The sequence below is a fragment of the Pituophis catenifer genome, unplaced genomic scaffold (genome assembly GCF_029215685.1).
Source record: "Pituophis catenifer annectens isolate HBS135680 unplaced genomic scaffold, rPitCat1.0.hap2 SCAF_15, whole genome shotgun sequence".
Taxonomy (NCBI): domain Eukaryota; kingdom Metazoa; phylum Chordata; class Lepidosauria; order Squamata; family Colubridae; genus Pituophis; species Pituophis catenifer.
In genome coordinates, this window is record NW_027256895.1 from 4,860,665 (window position 1) to 4,876,390 (window position 15,726).

A 15,726-nucleotide genomic window follows, 5' to 3' on the forward strand; every position below is an offset into this window, starting at 1 on the left:
GCGGCCCCTCCGCCTCTCCCTCCTCTTCGCCGAACGGAAGTCTCCGAAAACGGACGGCGCTTGACGAAGAGCGGCCGGACGTCCACGAGACGGGGTCGGAGGTCGCCTCCGAGCGCCGAGGCCTTCTCCGGAAGTTCCCGAACGCCCCCGAAGCTCCCGGGGAGGGCAGGCAGCAGCGCCACACAAGATGGCGGACGGGGAGGAGGTTACTCTGGACGGGAGGCCGCTTCAGGCGTTGAGGGTCGCCGACCTGAAGGCGGCTTTGGAGCAGCGGGGCCTGCCTAAGAGCGGGCAGAAGAGCGCCTTGATTAAGCGGCTCCGTGGGGTGAGGAAAAAAAAAAAAAGGGCCCGGTGGGGGAAAGGGGGCCCGGGGGCCCGGGTGGCTTCGCGCATGCGTAAACCAAGACGGGCAGGTTTTTTTTTTTTTGCGGGCTTCTCAGCAATGCGGGCCCCTGGCCCTGGGGTGCCGCCGCCGCTTGCTACGCATGCGCGGGGCAATAGCCCACTACTGCCACCAAGCGGAGGGGGGAAGAATAGGTCTCAGTCGACTATTGGGAGAAATGATTGTTGGGGGGGGCGGGCGGGCGGGAGAGAGTCCTATTGGCGGGAGAAGCCTTGTGACGTCACTTTGGGGTTGCCCCATAGAAAGAAGGGAGGGGGGATCCCCTTTTAAGTGAGTTTGGGGGAAACCCTTGCAGAAGTTTAGCAGCCTGTTGCTGATGGGGGGGGAATGGGCACTTCCTGGCCCCACCAGTGGAAGGCTATGGGGCCGACCCATGGAGGCCTGATCCTCTTCCCACCCCCCCCCCCACTTGACAGTTTGACAACTTGCCTTTCATCTCAGGCTCACTTTTTTGGGGGGTAGGCAGGGAGGGGTCTCCATTCATCCCCCTAAGAGCCCCCCCCTCCACAAACCTCCAGCTGCCCCATAAGCTTCCTAACAGATGTTGTCCCTGCAATGGAGATGGAGCCAGCTTGGTTATCTTGGTTTAATTCAGATTTAGGTAAAGAGTAAGCAGCGTCGGAAGGGACCTTAAGAGGTCATCTAGCCCAACCCCCTGCGGGTCACGCGGGAGACCTCTACGAGGGGGTTCGAACCGCCCAACCGCCGAACCTTTTGGATTGACTAAGCTCAAGGCGATCAGATTTAAAAAAAAAGTTTTCACCTGGGACAGGTAGGCTCCTCGGGTTTACGACAGTTCGCTTAGCGACCGAAGTTACGACGGCGCTGAAAAAAAGAGGGGACCGTTTTTCACGCTTAATGACCGTTGTAGCATCCCCCTATCCCCACGGTCGCAGGGCTCTGCTCTTAACCCTGCTTTAATTCAGATTGAAAAGTTTTCACCTGGGCTCCTCACGCTTACGACAGTTCGCTTAGTGACCGAAGTTACAACGGCGCTAAAAAAAAGGGGACCGTTTTTCACGCTTAATGACCGTTGCAGCATCCCCCTATCCCCACGGTCGCAGGGCTCTGCTCTTAACCCTGCTTTAATTCAGATTGAAAAGTTTTCACTTGGGACAGGTAGGCTCCTCGCGCTTACGACAGTTCGCTTAGCGACCGAAGTTACGACGGCGCTGAAAAAAAGGGACCGTGTTTCACGCTTAATTACCGTTGCAGCATTCTGGGGGGGGAGGGCACGGTCGCGGGATTTACATTCGGAGGCTCGACTCGCAGTTATGACGGTTGCACTGTTTGCATGAATCCCCTTTTGCAACTTTCGGTAAAGCAAAGTCAACGGGGAACCGTTGACGTTTAAGAACCGTATTGCCGATTTAAGGACCGGAGTGATTCACTTAACGAACGTGGCCAGAAAAGTTGTAAAACGGAGCAAAACGCACCGAGCAAATTTCTCACTTAGCAACGTAAATTTGTGGTCGTGCGTTGAGGATGACCTGTATAGGGCTTTTTTTAGGATGAGGGCAGGGGAGATGCAGCTTTAGGATAAAGATCCTCCCTTGAAGGATTTTGGGTTTTGAAATTGTTGTGGGCTGTGGAACTGCTTGCCACTAGAAGTTGTGGGTGCTCCATCATTGGAGGTTTTTAAGAAGACACAGGACAGTCCCTTGTCTGAAATGGCATAGGGTCTCCTGCTTGAGCAAGGGGCTGGACTAGGAGACCTCCAAGGTCCCTGCCAGCTCTGATGGATTGATATCCCAATCATGAATTAAGGAATTAACTTCCTGACAGAACAGTTAACCAGTGGAACAACCTACCACCAGAAGTTTTTTTGATTGAGCTGGCATGGCTGTGCAGGAGAAGGTGCATTGTAGTCCAGCATCATGCAACGAACTGTATGGCAGGAAGGGCCAGAAAGTGGGGTAAAGATAGTCCTCGGCTTACAACCTTCTGACCAACAAAATCAATGGGGAAAGCCAGATTCGTTTAACAACCGTGTGATTAACTTAACGGCAATGAATCGCTTAAATATGGTGCCAAGAAAGGTGGTAAAATGGGGCAAAATTCAGGGAGCAAGCGTCTTGCTCAGCGATGGAAATTTGGGGAATCAGTTGTGGTCATAAGTTGAGGACTACCCGTATAGCGCGATCTGCACCATGCTGTGGTTTTGAGAGTTTTTTTCATGCTTGTTTTTGATGGGTTAAAAAAAAAAGGGAAAGATGGATCCCCAAAAGTTTATTTATTTATTTATTTGTATGTCACTTTTATATTACAAAAAACTCAAGGTGGCAAATCCACTCAATGCACTCCTCCTGTTTTCCCAACAACAACAACCCTGTGAGGTGGATTGGGCTGAGAGATTGGGGCTGGCCCAAAATCACCCAATTGGCTTTCATGCATGCCTAAGGCGGGATTAGAACTCCCCGTCTCCTGCTGATTGGCCCAAAGTCACCCAATTGTCTTTCATGCCTAAAGTGGGACTAGAACTCCCCGTCTCCTGCTGATTGGTCCCATGGTCCAAAATCACCCAATTGTCTTTCGTGCCTAAGGCGGGACTAGAACTCCCCGTCTCCTGTTGATTGGCCCAAAGTCACCCAATTGTCTTTCGTGCCTAAGGCGGGACTAGAACTCCCCGTCTCCTGCTGATTGGCCCAAAGTCACCCAATTGTCTTTCATGCCTAAGGCGGGACTAGAACTCCCCGTCTCCTGCTGATTGGTCCCATGGTCCAAAATCACCCAATTGTCTTTCGTGCCTAAGGCGGGACTAGAACTCCCCGTCTCCTGTTGATTGGCCCAAAGTCACCCAATTGTCTTTCGTGCCTAAGGCGGGACTAGAACTCCCCGTCTCCTGCTGATTGGCCCAAAGTCACCCAATTGTCTTTCATGCCTAAGGCGGGACTAGAACTCCCCGTCTCCTGCTGATTGGTCCCATGGTCCAAAATCACCCAATTGTCTTTCGTGCCTAAGGCGGGACTAGAACTCCCCGTCTCCTGTTGATTGGGCCAAAGTTCATGGCTAAGGGAGTAGAATTCCGCGTCTCCTGGTGATTGGCCCAAAGTCACCCAATTGTCTTTCATGCTTTAAGGCGGGACTAGAATTCACCGTCTTCTGTGATTGGCCCAAAGTCACCCAGTTGTCTCTCATGCTTAAGGTGGAACTAGAATTCACTGTCTTCTGTGATTGGGCCAAAGTTCATGGCTAAGGGACTAGAATTCCGCGTCTCCTGGTGATTGGCCCAAAGTCATCCAATTGTCTTTCATGCCTAAGGCAGAACTAGAACTCACTGTCTCCTGGTGATTGGCCCAAAGTCACCCAATTGTCTTTCATGCTTTAAGGCGGGACTAGAATTCACCGTCTTCTGTGATTGGCCCAAAGTCACCCAGTTGTCTCTCATGCTTAAGGTGGAACTAGAATTCACTGTCTTCTGTGATTGGGCCAAAGTTCATGGCTAAGGGACTAGAATTCCGCGTCTCCTGGTGATTGGCCCAAAGTCATCCAATTGTCTTTCATGCCTAAGGCGGGACTAGAACTCCCTGTCTCCTGCTGATTGGCCCAAAGTCACCCATTTGTCTCATGCTTAAGACCGGACTAGAATTCACTGTCTTCTGTGATTGGGCCAAAGTTCATGGGTAAGGGAGTAGAATTCCGCGTCTCCTGTTGATTGGCCCAAAGTCATCCAATTGTCTTTCATGCTTAAGGTGGGACTAGAACTCCCTGTCTCCTGCTGATTGGCCCAAAGTCACCTGTTTGTCTCATGTTTAAGACCGGACTAGAATTCACTGTCTTCTGTGATTGGGCCAAAGTTCATGGGTAAGGGAGTAGAATTCCACGTCTCCTGGTGATTGGCCCAATGTCACCCAATTGTCTTTCATGCCTAAGGTGGGACTAGAACTCCCTGTCTCCTGCTGATTGGCCCAAAGTCACCTGTTTGTCTCATGCGTAAGGCCGGACTAGAATTCACTGTCTTCTGTGATTGGGCCAAAGTTACCTAGCCAGCTCTCATGGCTAAGGGACTAGAATTCCGCGTCTCCTGGTGATTGGCCCAAAGTCACCCAATTGTCTTTCATGCCTAAGGCGGGACTAGAATTCCGCGTCTCCTGGTGATTGGCCCAAAGTCACCCAGCCAGCTCTCATGGCTAAGGCGGGACTTGAACTCACCATCTCCTGCTTTCTAGCCTTGGTGCCTTAACCGCTAGTCCCAAATTTGCTCAAACATGAAGTTGTTACCTTCCGGTTTTATAACCAGGTTTTTTTTGGGCATTGAACTCCCATCCTTGCCTGAGGCTGTCATCTCCTTTGGTATGGCTTAGCTTGAGATAATCAATATTAAATATAATAATCAAAATTCGTGACGGAATTGAACCTGTCAATGTAGCATCCTAATCAGTGGTGGTTTCGCACAGATGGTGGCGAAACTGAACTTTGTGCCTAGACAGTTTCTCTCCAAAGGACACGTCGTCGCACAGGAAGTCCTCGAGTTACGGCCGCAATGGAGCCCCAAAATTTCTGTTGCTAAGCGAGACATTTGCGAAGTGAGTTTGGCCCCATTTTACAACCTTTCTTGCCACAGCGGTTAGTAACATGGTTGTTAAGTGAATCAGAAGATCGCAAAACGTGATCCCCTGACCCCAGGACACTGCGACCGTCATAAATATAAGTCAGTGGCCAAGTGTCACATTTTGATCACCTGATCATGACGTAAACCTCCAGGGGTGAAAAACGGTCATAAGTCCCTTTTTAAAGTGCTGTTGTAACGTCGGTCACTAAACGAACTGTTCTAAATCGAGGACTGCCTGCATTTGGGTGGGATTTGAACGCAGAACTTAAAATATTTGATACCTTGTTTGTGCATCGTTGGCTGCTTAATTAATTCTTAAATAATTCTGAATTTATTACGGTTGCGTTGTAGGGGGGCATTGCATTCTGTTTTAATTCATTTTTACTCATTTGGAAGTAAACTGATTTGGGCGCTTAAGGCAGCATAGCACAGTGGCTAGAGTCTGCACTGAGGCAGGTGACTATGATTTGGTTCATAGCTCACCCAGGGCCCAAATAACTTCCTTTTCCTTAGCATTTCCTGCCCCACAATATTGTTGGAAAATAAAATGATCCAGGAAGGGCTGCATGCTTTACCGTGTTTCTCCGAAAATAAGCCCTCCCTGAAAATATTTAACCGGACGCGCATCCAATCCCCGCCATTTCCTCTGCTTAGGGTTAGGGAGACAGAGCTGGAAATCAGGTAAGATGGCAAGAGGAGCCAGGCGCCCCAAAATAATAAGACCTCCCCGAAAATAAGGCCGAGCGCTTATTTCAGGTTCAAAAATATATAAAACAGGGTCTTATTTTGGGGGGAATATGGTAGACTAATACTCTCTGGAGAAATAAATAGAAATGTTAAGAAATAAGTATAAGCAGCCCTTGACGTAAGATCACCATTGAGCCCAAAAAATTGCGTCGTTAAGCGAGACATTTGCTAAGTGAGTTTTGCCCCATTTTACGACCTTGCCACTATGGTTAAGTGAATCACGGCAGTTGTTAAGTTAGTAACACGGTGGTTAAGTGAATCTAGCTTTCCCATTGATTTTTTGCTCATCAGAAAGTCTCAAAAAGCGATCACGTGACCCTGGGATTTTCCAACCGTCATAAATACGAGTCAGTTTGCCAGGCATCGGAATGTTGATCACAGGACCATGGGGATGTTGCAAATGTCATAAGTTTGAAAACCAGTCACAAGTCCTTTTCTTTTTCCGGTCACTAAACGAACTGTTGTAAGTCGAGGACTGCCTATCTATGTTGGCTTGGAGGAATCCCTGTGGATCAGGGAAAGTGGAACTTAAAAGACTCATAGTTTTTAGCAGAGCTGCTCTTTTGCCTTCGATTGGAGAAAAGCTGGCTTGATTTGAATCATGGTTTATCAGGTACCGTGTTTCCCCGAAAATTAAACCAGGTCTTATATTAATTTTTTTGCTCCAAAAGATGCATTAGGGCTTATTTTCTGGTTAGGGGGGAAAATATGGTACTAAATGCATCCAATCTGGCTGACAATCTTAACCGGGGCTTATTTTGGGGGTAGGGCTTATATTACGAGCATCCTGAAAAATCATGCTAGGATTTATTTTCCAGTTGGGTCTTATTTTCGGGGAAACAGGTTATTAGGCTTTGAGGTGTTTGGGTCATGAACAAAAGGTGTGGTGTGATAGAGACAACAATCGGCCTCACATCTCTCAACGAGAGGGATTAGATGTTGTATACAGGTAGTCCTCAAATTACAGCCATTCGTTTAGTGACCGTTTGTAGTTACGACGGCGCTGGAAAAAAATTGATTTAGGAGGATTTTTCACACTTTGGACCTTGGCAGCACCTGAGGATCATGGCGATCAAAATTCAAACGTTTGGCAACTGGTATGTATTTATGTCGGTTGCAGACGGTGTCCAAGGATCATGAGATTTTTTTTTTTTTTTTTTACAATCTTCTGGCAAGCCAAGGCAATGAGGAAAGCCAGATTTTTCACTTTTAACAATTGTGTTACTAACTTTAAAAAACCCGCAACGATTCCCTGAACAATTGTGGGAAGAGAGATTGTAAAACGGGACGAAGCTTGCTCAACGACTGCTTTCCTCATTAACAGAAATTTTTTTGGGGGGGGCAACTGTGGTCGTAAATCGAGGATTCCCTGTATGTTACACTGAGAAATAATAATTTTGGACCAGGGTGGTAGTAGGTTAGTTACCTTTGCAGCCGTTACTGCAGATCTAATTTCAGGTGTGCAGGTGGGAAACTTGTAGAAGCATCTGAATTTTTCAATCTCATCGTAACTGTGAAAAACGGTCATAAGTCCCGCCATTCAGCGCTGTTGTAACTTTGAACGGTCACTAAATGGAACCGTCCTAAGTTGACTCCCTGCATTCTCTGCTGTTCCGCGGCGTTTTTTCCCTATTCTAGCGCTGCTGATTTTCAGCCAAGAAACGGTATTAAATATTTTGAATTAACAATGTACAGAAATTCATAGCCATTCAAAAATGCCCCGAAACAGATTTTACTGCATTTTTCTACGGCTTTGCTCCACAATGTTTTATCCTCACAAAAATGCTCTTAAGTTAGGGTATATTAAGGATATAAAAGTATGTATGCTTTAGGATTATTTAAGGAGTTTACAGACTGGAAAAAAAAATATGAGTCTTTTGTAGTTCTCCAGGGTAACCTGGTTTGTTCGATATTGGCCTGTGTCTTTCGCTGTTCTGGTATCAATAACCAATGGCGTAAGCAAGCATGCGAACCCATTAAATCTGTCCCTGCTTTGAAAGATTCACTAAAAAGTTAATAAGAGTTGAAATTCTAAAACGGGCAAGAGATGATGGATAGATACAGAATATTTTTTTAATATGGTGGTTATTTTATTAAGTATTAGAAAAAAGTAGAAAGTAGAAATTGGGAAAATAGTATTATCAGTGGTGGGTTTTGAAATTGTTTACTACCGGTTCTGTGGGCGTGGCTTGGTGGGCGTGGTTTGGTGTGGGCGTGGCTTGGTGGGCATGGCAGGGGAAAGATACTGTAAAATCTCCATTTCCACCCCACTCCAGGGGAAAATTACTGCAAAATCCCCATTTCCTCCTCCCGATCAGCTGGGACTCGGAAGGCAGAGAATAGATGAGGGCAGGGCCAGTCAGAATTTTTACTACCGGTTCTCTGAACTACTCAAAATTTCCGCTACCGGTTCTCCAGAACTGGTCAGAACCTGCTGAAACCCACCTCTGAGCATTACGTATACTGAAATATAATAGAACATTATAATTGCTATGTATGGACAAATGAGCCTTGGTAGTACAGTGGTCTAAAGCACCCTGTTATTAAGACCAGCTACCTGCAATTACTGCAGGTTCGAATCTCGCCAGGCTCAAGGTTGACTCAGCCTTCCATCCTTTCTAAGGTAGGTAAATTGAGGACCCAGTTGTGGGGGCAATAAGCTGACTTTGTATAAATATACAAAAGGATGAAGGCTATTGCTTAGTGCATTGTAAGCTGCCCTGAGTCTCCGGAGACGGGCGGCATATAAATCAAATTAAAAAAAAGAAATGTTAGAAGAACTTCTAACATTTGTGTACCGTGTTTCCCCAAAAATAAGACTGGGTCTTATATTAATTTTTTGCTCCAAAAGACGCATTAGGGCTTATTTTCTGGTTAGGTCTTATTTTGGGGGAAATGCGGTACTAAACGCATCCATCTGGCTGACAATCTTAACCAGGGCTTATTTTGTGGGTAGGGCTTATATTACGAACATCCTGAAAAATCATGCTAGGACTTATTTTCCGGTTGGGTCTTATTTTCGGGGAAACAAGAGATATATAAGGATTTTAATGTTCTATTATGAATAATTGAAAGATTATGATTATGTATATTTAAATGCTACTATCACTATTAGAATTGTGTGTAAAGTATATTGACCCAGACAATACACTGTTCACCAAGCACTTTGAAAAAATTATATCAATAAAAATTAAATTAGTAAATACGTCCCTGCCTGTATGTGGAGAAGCACTGCTGTACAGGTAGTCCTCGACTTACGACCACAGTTCTGCCCCAAATCTCTGTTGCTAAGCAAGACACTTCAATGAGCTTTTGCCTTGTTTTACGACTTTTCTTGCCACGTTTGTTGAAGTCGGTCCCTGCAGTCGTTAAGTTAGTAACCCAGTTGTTAAGTGAATCTGGCTTTCTCCACACTTTCAGTCTCCCTCCTTGAAAAGGTTGCTATTGCGATTTACCTCACAAGTTACCTCACGCAGTTAGGCAGGATACGGTTATCCTCGACTTACGACCACCATCGAGCCCCAGATTTCCGTTGCTAAGGGAAGACGTTAGCGGAGTGAGTTTGGCCCCCGTTTTACGACCTTTCTCACCCCAGTTGTTAAGTGAATCAGGCTTCCCCATTGATTTTGCTTGTCCAGAAGGTCGCAAAATTGGGATCGCATGAATCCCTCCCTCCCCCCCCGGACACTGTGACCGTCACAACGATGAGTCAGTGGCCGAACGTCTGAATTTTGATCACGTGACCATGGGGGGTGCCGCAACGGTCGTAAGTATGAAAAAAAAGGGCCATAAATCCCTTTTTTCAGTGTCTTTGTCGCTTCGTACGGTCACTAAAGGAACGGTTGTAAGTCGAGGACCACCTGTCTAGGTAACTGATCCCCATACTTCGTTTTGTGAATGTTGTTTCCTGGAAATACAAGCGGCCTTTTGATTTGATGGCAGATTATTTTTTTTAAACAGATAGTCCTCAATTTACAACATAATTAGGATTGGAATTTCAGTCGCTAAGCAATGCGGTCATTAAGAGAGTCTTCACTGGGCCGGACCTGATTTTGCGACCGTTCTTCCCACAGCTGTCAAGTGAATCACCGCAGCCATTAAACTAATCACATGGTCATTAAATGAATCACACGGTCATTAAGTGAGTCTGGCCTGTCCGATTGGCCTTGTACGTTGGAAGCTGGTTAGGGAGGCTACCAAATCATGATCCCCCGACCGGCAGACACTGAAACCGTCATAAATGTGAGCCAGTTGCCAAACGTACGAATTGCAGTCCGTGTGTGTGTGTGCGCGCGCGTGCGCGACGGTCACAACTTTGAGGATGGGACCTATGTCTGATTTTTCTGAGGCCGTCAGAACTTCGACCTGCTGTTAAAACGAATGGACGTAACTCGAGGAGTGCCGGAATGAGTTGCCGTGTCTTGGTTTCCGTCTCCCTCCTTGAAATGTTTGCTGTTGTGATTTACCTCACAAGGTTGCCGCGCAGCTAAGCAGGCCACGCTTGTCCGACGCAAGTCGTCCTCGACTTACGACCACAATCGAGCCCCAGATTTCCGTTGCTAAGGGAAGACATTTGCGGAGTGAGTTTGCCCTCCCCCTCTTTTACGACCTTTCCTGCCGCAGCTGTTAATAAGTGAACCCCTGCGGTTGTTCAGTGAGTCACCCGGTTGTTAAGTGAATCAGGCTTCCCCCTTGACTTTGCTTGTCAGAAGGTCGCCAAAGAGGATCGATTACATCATCCCTGGACACTGCGGCCGTCATAAGCATGAATCGGTTGCCAAAGATCTGAATTTTGATCAGGTGGGCCGTGGGGATATTGCAACGGTCGTAAGTGTGAAAAACAGCCATAACTCGCTTTTTTTCAGTGCTGTTGTAACTTTGAACGGTCACTAAATGAACTGTTGTAAGTCGAGGACTGCCGGTGTGGCTTCCTAACAGCTCCTGCAGAAACAAAAACAAAATACTGCATTCTTGCATGGCAAAAGATACTTTGGGCAGCCAGTATGTTTCCTTAGTGCCGTATTCACACACTTCAGTGTGGAGTCTACGACAACTTGCAACAACTCGCTTGGCCGACGGCACCCTGAGGACTCCCTCTCTGTGTGAGCGGACTCGCCGTAGGAGAAGAGTTACTCTAATCTCAAAGAAATAGTAGAATAGAATCATTGAAGACAGGATGCAAAAGGAGGGGACAGAATGAAATGTGAATGGCAATTTTTTTTAAAAAAAATTGTTTATTTTAAATAATGAAATATTATTATTATTATTATTATTATTATTATTATTATTATTATTATTATTATTATTATTATTATTATTATTATTATATTTCTATACCGCCCTCTCCCGAAGGACTCGGTGCAGTGTACAGCCATTTTAAAACAAAAAATATACAAATATCAAAATTTAAAATTATTAAAAAATTACACAATTTCGGCCCGGATTAAAACCCCCAATTTAAAACTCCCAATTTAAAATAATTAATAGTTAGCCCTGCCTGGTGAAACAGTAGGGTCTTACTATTACTTACTTTCCTTACTATTGATTTTTTGTATTGATTTTTTTTCCTTTCTGTTATTCTTTGACAATAAAAATATAATAAAAAATAATAATAAAAAAAGAAACAGTAGGGTCTTAAGGGCACAGCGAAACACACGGAGGTCGGAGATCTTGCGTATTTCCGGGGGCAGTTCGTTCCAAAGGGCAGGAGCTTCCACAGAGAAGGCTCTCCAGTTGACATTGCTTGGCCGACGCACCCTGAGGAGTCCCTCTCTGTGAGCGGACTGGCCGGTGGGAGGCTATTGGTGGCAGAAGTCGGTCTCGCAAGTAGATAGTAAATAGAAGTAAATAGAAGTAAATACAATTGTCCTGCAGCGAATTGGCTATGGGGAGTTGGTTGTGGAGAGTTGGCCCTGGCGAGTTGGTTGTGGTGAGTTGTCCTGCAGTGAGTTGGCCGTGAGTTGGTCATGGCGATCTGATTGTGACGAGTTGTCTTGAGGTGAGTTGGCCGTGGTGAGTTGGTTGTGGTGAGCTGTCCTGCAGTGAGTTGGCTGTGGTGAATTGTTTGTGGCGAGTTGGTCATGGCGAGTTCTCCTGCAAAGAGTTGGGTGTGGTGAGTTGGCAGTGTTGAATTGGTTGTCATGAGTTGCCCGGAAGCAGTTGGCCATGGCGAGTTGTCCTGCAGTGAGTTGACCGTGAGTTGGTCATGGTGAGTTAATTGTGGCAAGTTGTCTTGAGGTGAGTTGTCCTGCAGCGAGTTGGCTGTGGCAAATTGATTGTGGCGAGTTGTCCTGCAGAGAGTTGGCCGTGTTGAGTTGGTGGTGTTGAATTGGTTGTCATGAGTTACCCGGAAGCAAGTTGGCCGTGACGAGTTGTCTTGAGGTGAGTTGTCCGGCAGCGAGTTGTCCTGCAGAGAATTGGCTGTGCTGAGTTGGCCGTGTTGAAATGGTTGTGATGAGTTGCCCGGAAGCGAGTTGGCCGTGACGAGTTGTCTTGAGGCGAGTTGTCCTGCAGAGAGTTGGCCGTGCTGAGTTGGCCGTGTTGAATTGGTTGTCATGAGTTGCCCGGAAGCAAGTTGGCCATGGCGAGTTGTCCTGCAGTGAGTTGACCGTGAGTTCGTCATGGTGAGTTAATTGTGGCAAGTTGTCTTGAGGTGAGTTGTCCTGCAGCGAGTTGGCCGTGTTGAGTTGGTGGTGTTGAATTGGTTGTGATGAGTTACCCGGAAGCAAGTTGGCCATGACGAGTTGTCTTGAGATGAGTTGTCCAGCAGCGAGTTGTCCTGCAGAGAGTTGGCTGTGCCAAGTTGGCTATGTTGAATTGGTTGTGATGAGTTGCCCGGAAACGAGTTGGCCATGGTGAGTTGTCCTGCAGTGAGTTGTCCGTGTTGAAATGGTTGTGATGAGTTGCCCGGAAGCGAGTTGGCAATGGCAAGTTGTCTTGAGGCCACTTGTCCTGCAGCAAGTTGGCTGTGCTGAGTTGTCCGTGTTGAATTGGTTGTGATGAGTTGCCCGGAAGCAAGTTGGCCATGACGAGTTGTCTTGAGGTGAGTTGTCCGGCAGCGAGTTGGCTGTGAGTTGGTCATGGTGAGTTAATTGTGGCAAGTTGTCTTGAGGTGAGTTGTCCTGCAGCGAGTTGGCCGTGGCGAATTGATTGTGGCGAGTTGTCCTGCAGAGAGTTGGCCATGTTGAGTTGGTGGTGTTGAATTGGTTGTGATGAGATACCCGGAAGCAAGTTGGCCATGACGAGTTGTCTTGAGGTGAGTTGTCCTGCAGAGCGTTGGCCGTGCTGAGTTGTCCGTGTTGAATTGGTTGTGATGAGTTGCCCGGAAGCAAGTTGGCCATGACGAGTTGTCTTGAGGTGAGTTGTCCTGCAGCGAGTTGGCCGTGGTGAATTGATTGTGGCGAGTTGTCCTGCAGAGAGTTGGCCATGTTGAGTTGGTGGTGTTGAATTGGTTGTGATGAGTTACCCGGAAGCAAGTTGGCCATGACGAGTTGTCTTGAGACGACTTGTCCTGCAGAGCGTTGGCCGTGCTAGGTTGGCCGTGTTGAATTGGTTGTGATGAGTTACCCGGAAGCAAGTTGGCCGTGACGAGTTGTCTTGAGGTGAGTTGTCCGGCAGCGAGTTGTCCTGCAGAGAATTGGCCGTGCTGAGTTGGCCGTGTTGAAATGGTTGTGATGAGTTGTCCGGAAGCGAGTTGGCCGTGGTGAGTTGTCCTGTGGCAAGTTGGTTGTGTTGAATTGATTGTGATGAGTTGCCCGGAAGCAAGTTGGCCTTGGTGAGTTTGCCGTGGCGAATTGTCCTGCGGAGAGTTGCCCTTCATGCAGTAAGTTGGTTGTGTTGAATTGGTTGTGATGAGTTGCCCAGATACGAATTGGCCGTGGTGAGTTGGCCGTGGCGAATTGTCCTGTGGTGAGTTGTCCTCCATGCAGCAAGTTGGTTGTGTTGAATTGCTTATGATGAGTTGCCCGGAAGTGCGTTGGCCTTGGTGAGTTGGTCATGGCGAATTATCCTGTGGAGAGTTGGCCGTGCTGAGTTGGCTGTGTTGAATTGGTTGTGATGAGTTGCCCAGAAATGAGTCGGTTGTGGTGAGTTGTCCTGTGGAAAGTTGTCCTGCAGCGAGTTCGTCGTGTTGACTTGGTTGTGATGAGTTGCCCGGAAGCGAGTTGGCCGTGGCGAGTTGTCCTATTTCATCAGTGCGTTGTGTGTGGCTTTGCCGCTGAGCTTTAACTCTTAAAACCACAACTGAAAAGTTTAGATAAAGGTCGGTTGTGTGAAAGATGGAGGGATGTGCCATAGCCAATTTCTCCCAAACAGGATCGGTTCTGATCAAGTTTACATTTCAAATTTGGTTTGATTGTCCTCAACTTCCAACAGTCATTTAATGACCATTCAAAGTTACAACTTCGAAATTACAACAGCATTTTCTTTTTCTTTTTATTTTATTTCAAATTTATATACTGCACCTTCTCCCGAGGGACTCAGGGCGGTGTACAGCCAGATAAAAACATACAATACAAACATTAAAAACAATTAAAAAGATATATATTAATTTGGCCCCAATTTAAAATAACAAACCAATTAAAAATATGTTAAAAAATATATTAAGCCAGCCCGTCTTGCTGAAAAAAGAAAGTTTGAAGGGCACGGCGGAAGGCACCGAGGTCTTGGATTCTCCTTGGAAAAAAAGGGACTCATTGTTTTTCACACTTACGACCGTTGCAACATCCCCACGGTCACGCGCTCAAAATTCAGACGTTTGGCAACTGTCTCATATTTACAACGGTTGTCAGTGTCCAGGTGTCATGCGATCCCCTTTGCGACTTTCTGACAAACAGAATCAATGGGGGAAAGCCAGATTCACTTAACAACCGTGTTAATCACTTAACAACTGCCGTGACTTCACTTATCGACTGCCTCAAGAAAGGTCGTAAAATGAAAAAAATTCGACTTGACAAATGTCTCGCTTAACAACAGAAATTTCGGGCTCCGTTCTGGTTGTAAGGCGAGGATTACCTGTATAGTACGAGGTGATGAAATAGAGATAGAGATAGAGATAGAGATAGAGATAGAGATAGAGATAGGGATGATAGAGATAGAGATAGAGAGATAGAGACCTTGAGTCACCATGTGGCGGCAATATAAATTCCCTAAATTAACTTTTGATATGGCCTTGACCCAGATCTACACGTTCCTCTGCCAATCAGGAATGGGCACTCCAAAGTTTCTGATTTACCTACCTACCTACCTACTTACTGTGTTTCCCCCAAAATAGGACTGGGTCATACTATTTTTCCTGCAAAAGACACATTATGGCTTATTTTCCGATTAGGTCTTATTTTGGGGGGAAATATAGTACTAAACACCTCCGTCTGGTTGACGATCTTAACTGGGCCTTATTTTTGGGGTAGGGCTTTTTTTTTTTCATTTTCATTTTATTTGATTTATATACCGCCCTACTCCTGAAAGACTCAGGGCGGTGAACAGGCACAAAATAAAACACATAGAATACAAAAATTTAAGAGCAGAAGTAAAATCGAATTAAATCAATTTAGCCCAAGACAAATTTAAAACCCCAGGTTAAGAACAAATTAAAAATTTACATTAAAATTTACATTAAAAAGAGAATGGGAGAGGTTAGGCCAGACCAGCCTGGTGAAATAAAAAGGTCTTGAGAGCGCGGCGGAAGGTGTGTAGATCGGGGATCCTCCGTATCTCCGGGGGGAGCTCGTTCCAGATAGTAGGTGCCCCCACAGAGAAGGCTCTCCCCCTGGGGGCTGCCAGCCAACATTGTTTGGCCGACGGCACCCGGAGGAGTCCCTCTCTGTGAGAGTGTACCGGCGGTGGGAGGCTGTTTGCGGCAGGAGGCAGTCCCGTAAATATTACGATCATACTAGGGCTTATTTTCCAGTTGGGTCTTATTTTCGGGGTATCTATCTAAATCAGAAACTTTGGGGTGCCCATTCCTGGTTGGCAGAGGAACGTGGTAGATCTGGGTCAAGGCCATATCAAAAAAAACCCAACAACA

At 46.5% G+C, this 15,726-nt stretch overlaps 1 protein-coding gene across 1 annotated transcript in view; it reads left to right on the top strand.

Moving 5' to 3' along the window:
- The first annotated feature begins 49 nt into the window (after positions 1-49).
- The window catches only part of ACIN1 (apoptotic chromatin condensation inducer 1), a 77,533-nt gene continuing 61,856 nt past the window's right edge, over positions 50-15,726 (top strand). Inside the window, 1 exon segment of the mRNA XM_070954437.1 lies at positions 50-325. Within this exon segment, the coding sequence (XP_070810538.1) occupies positions 188-325 (138 nt within the window). The 5' untranslated portion in view covers positions 50-187.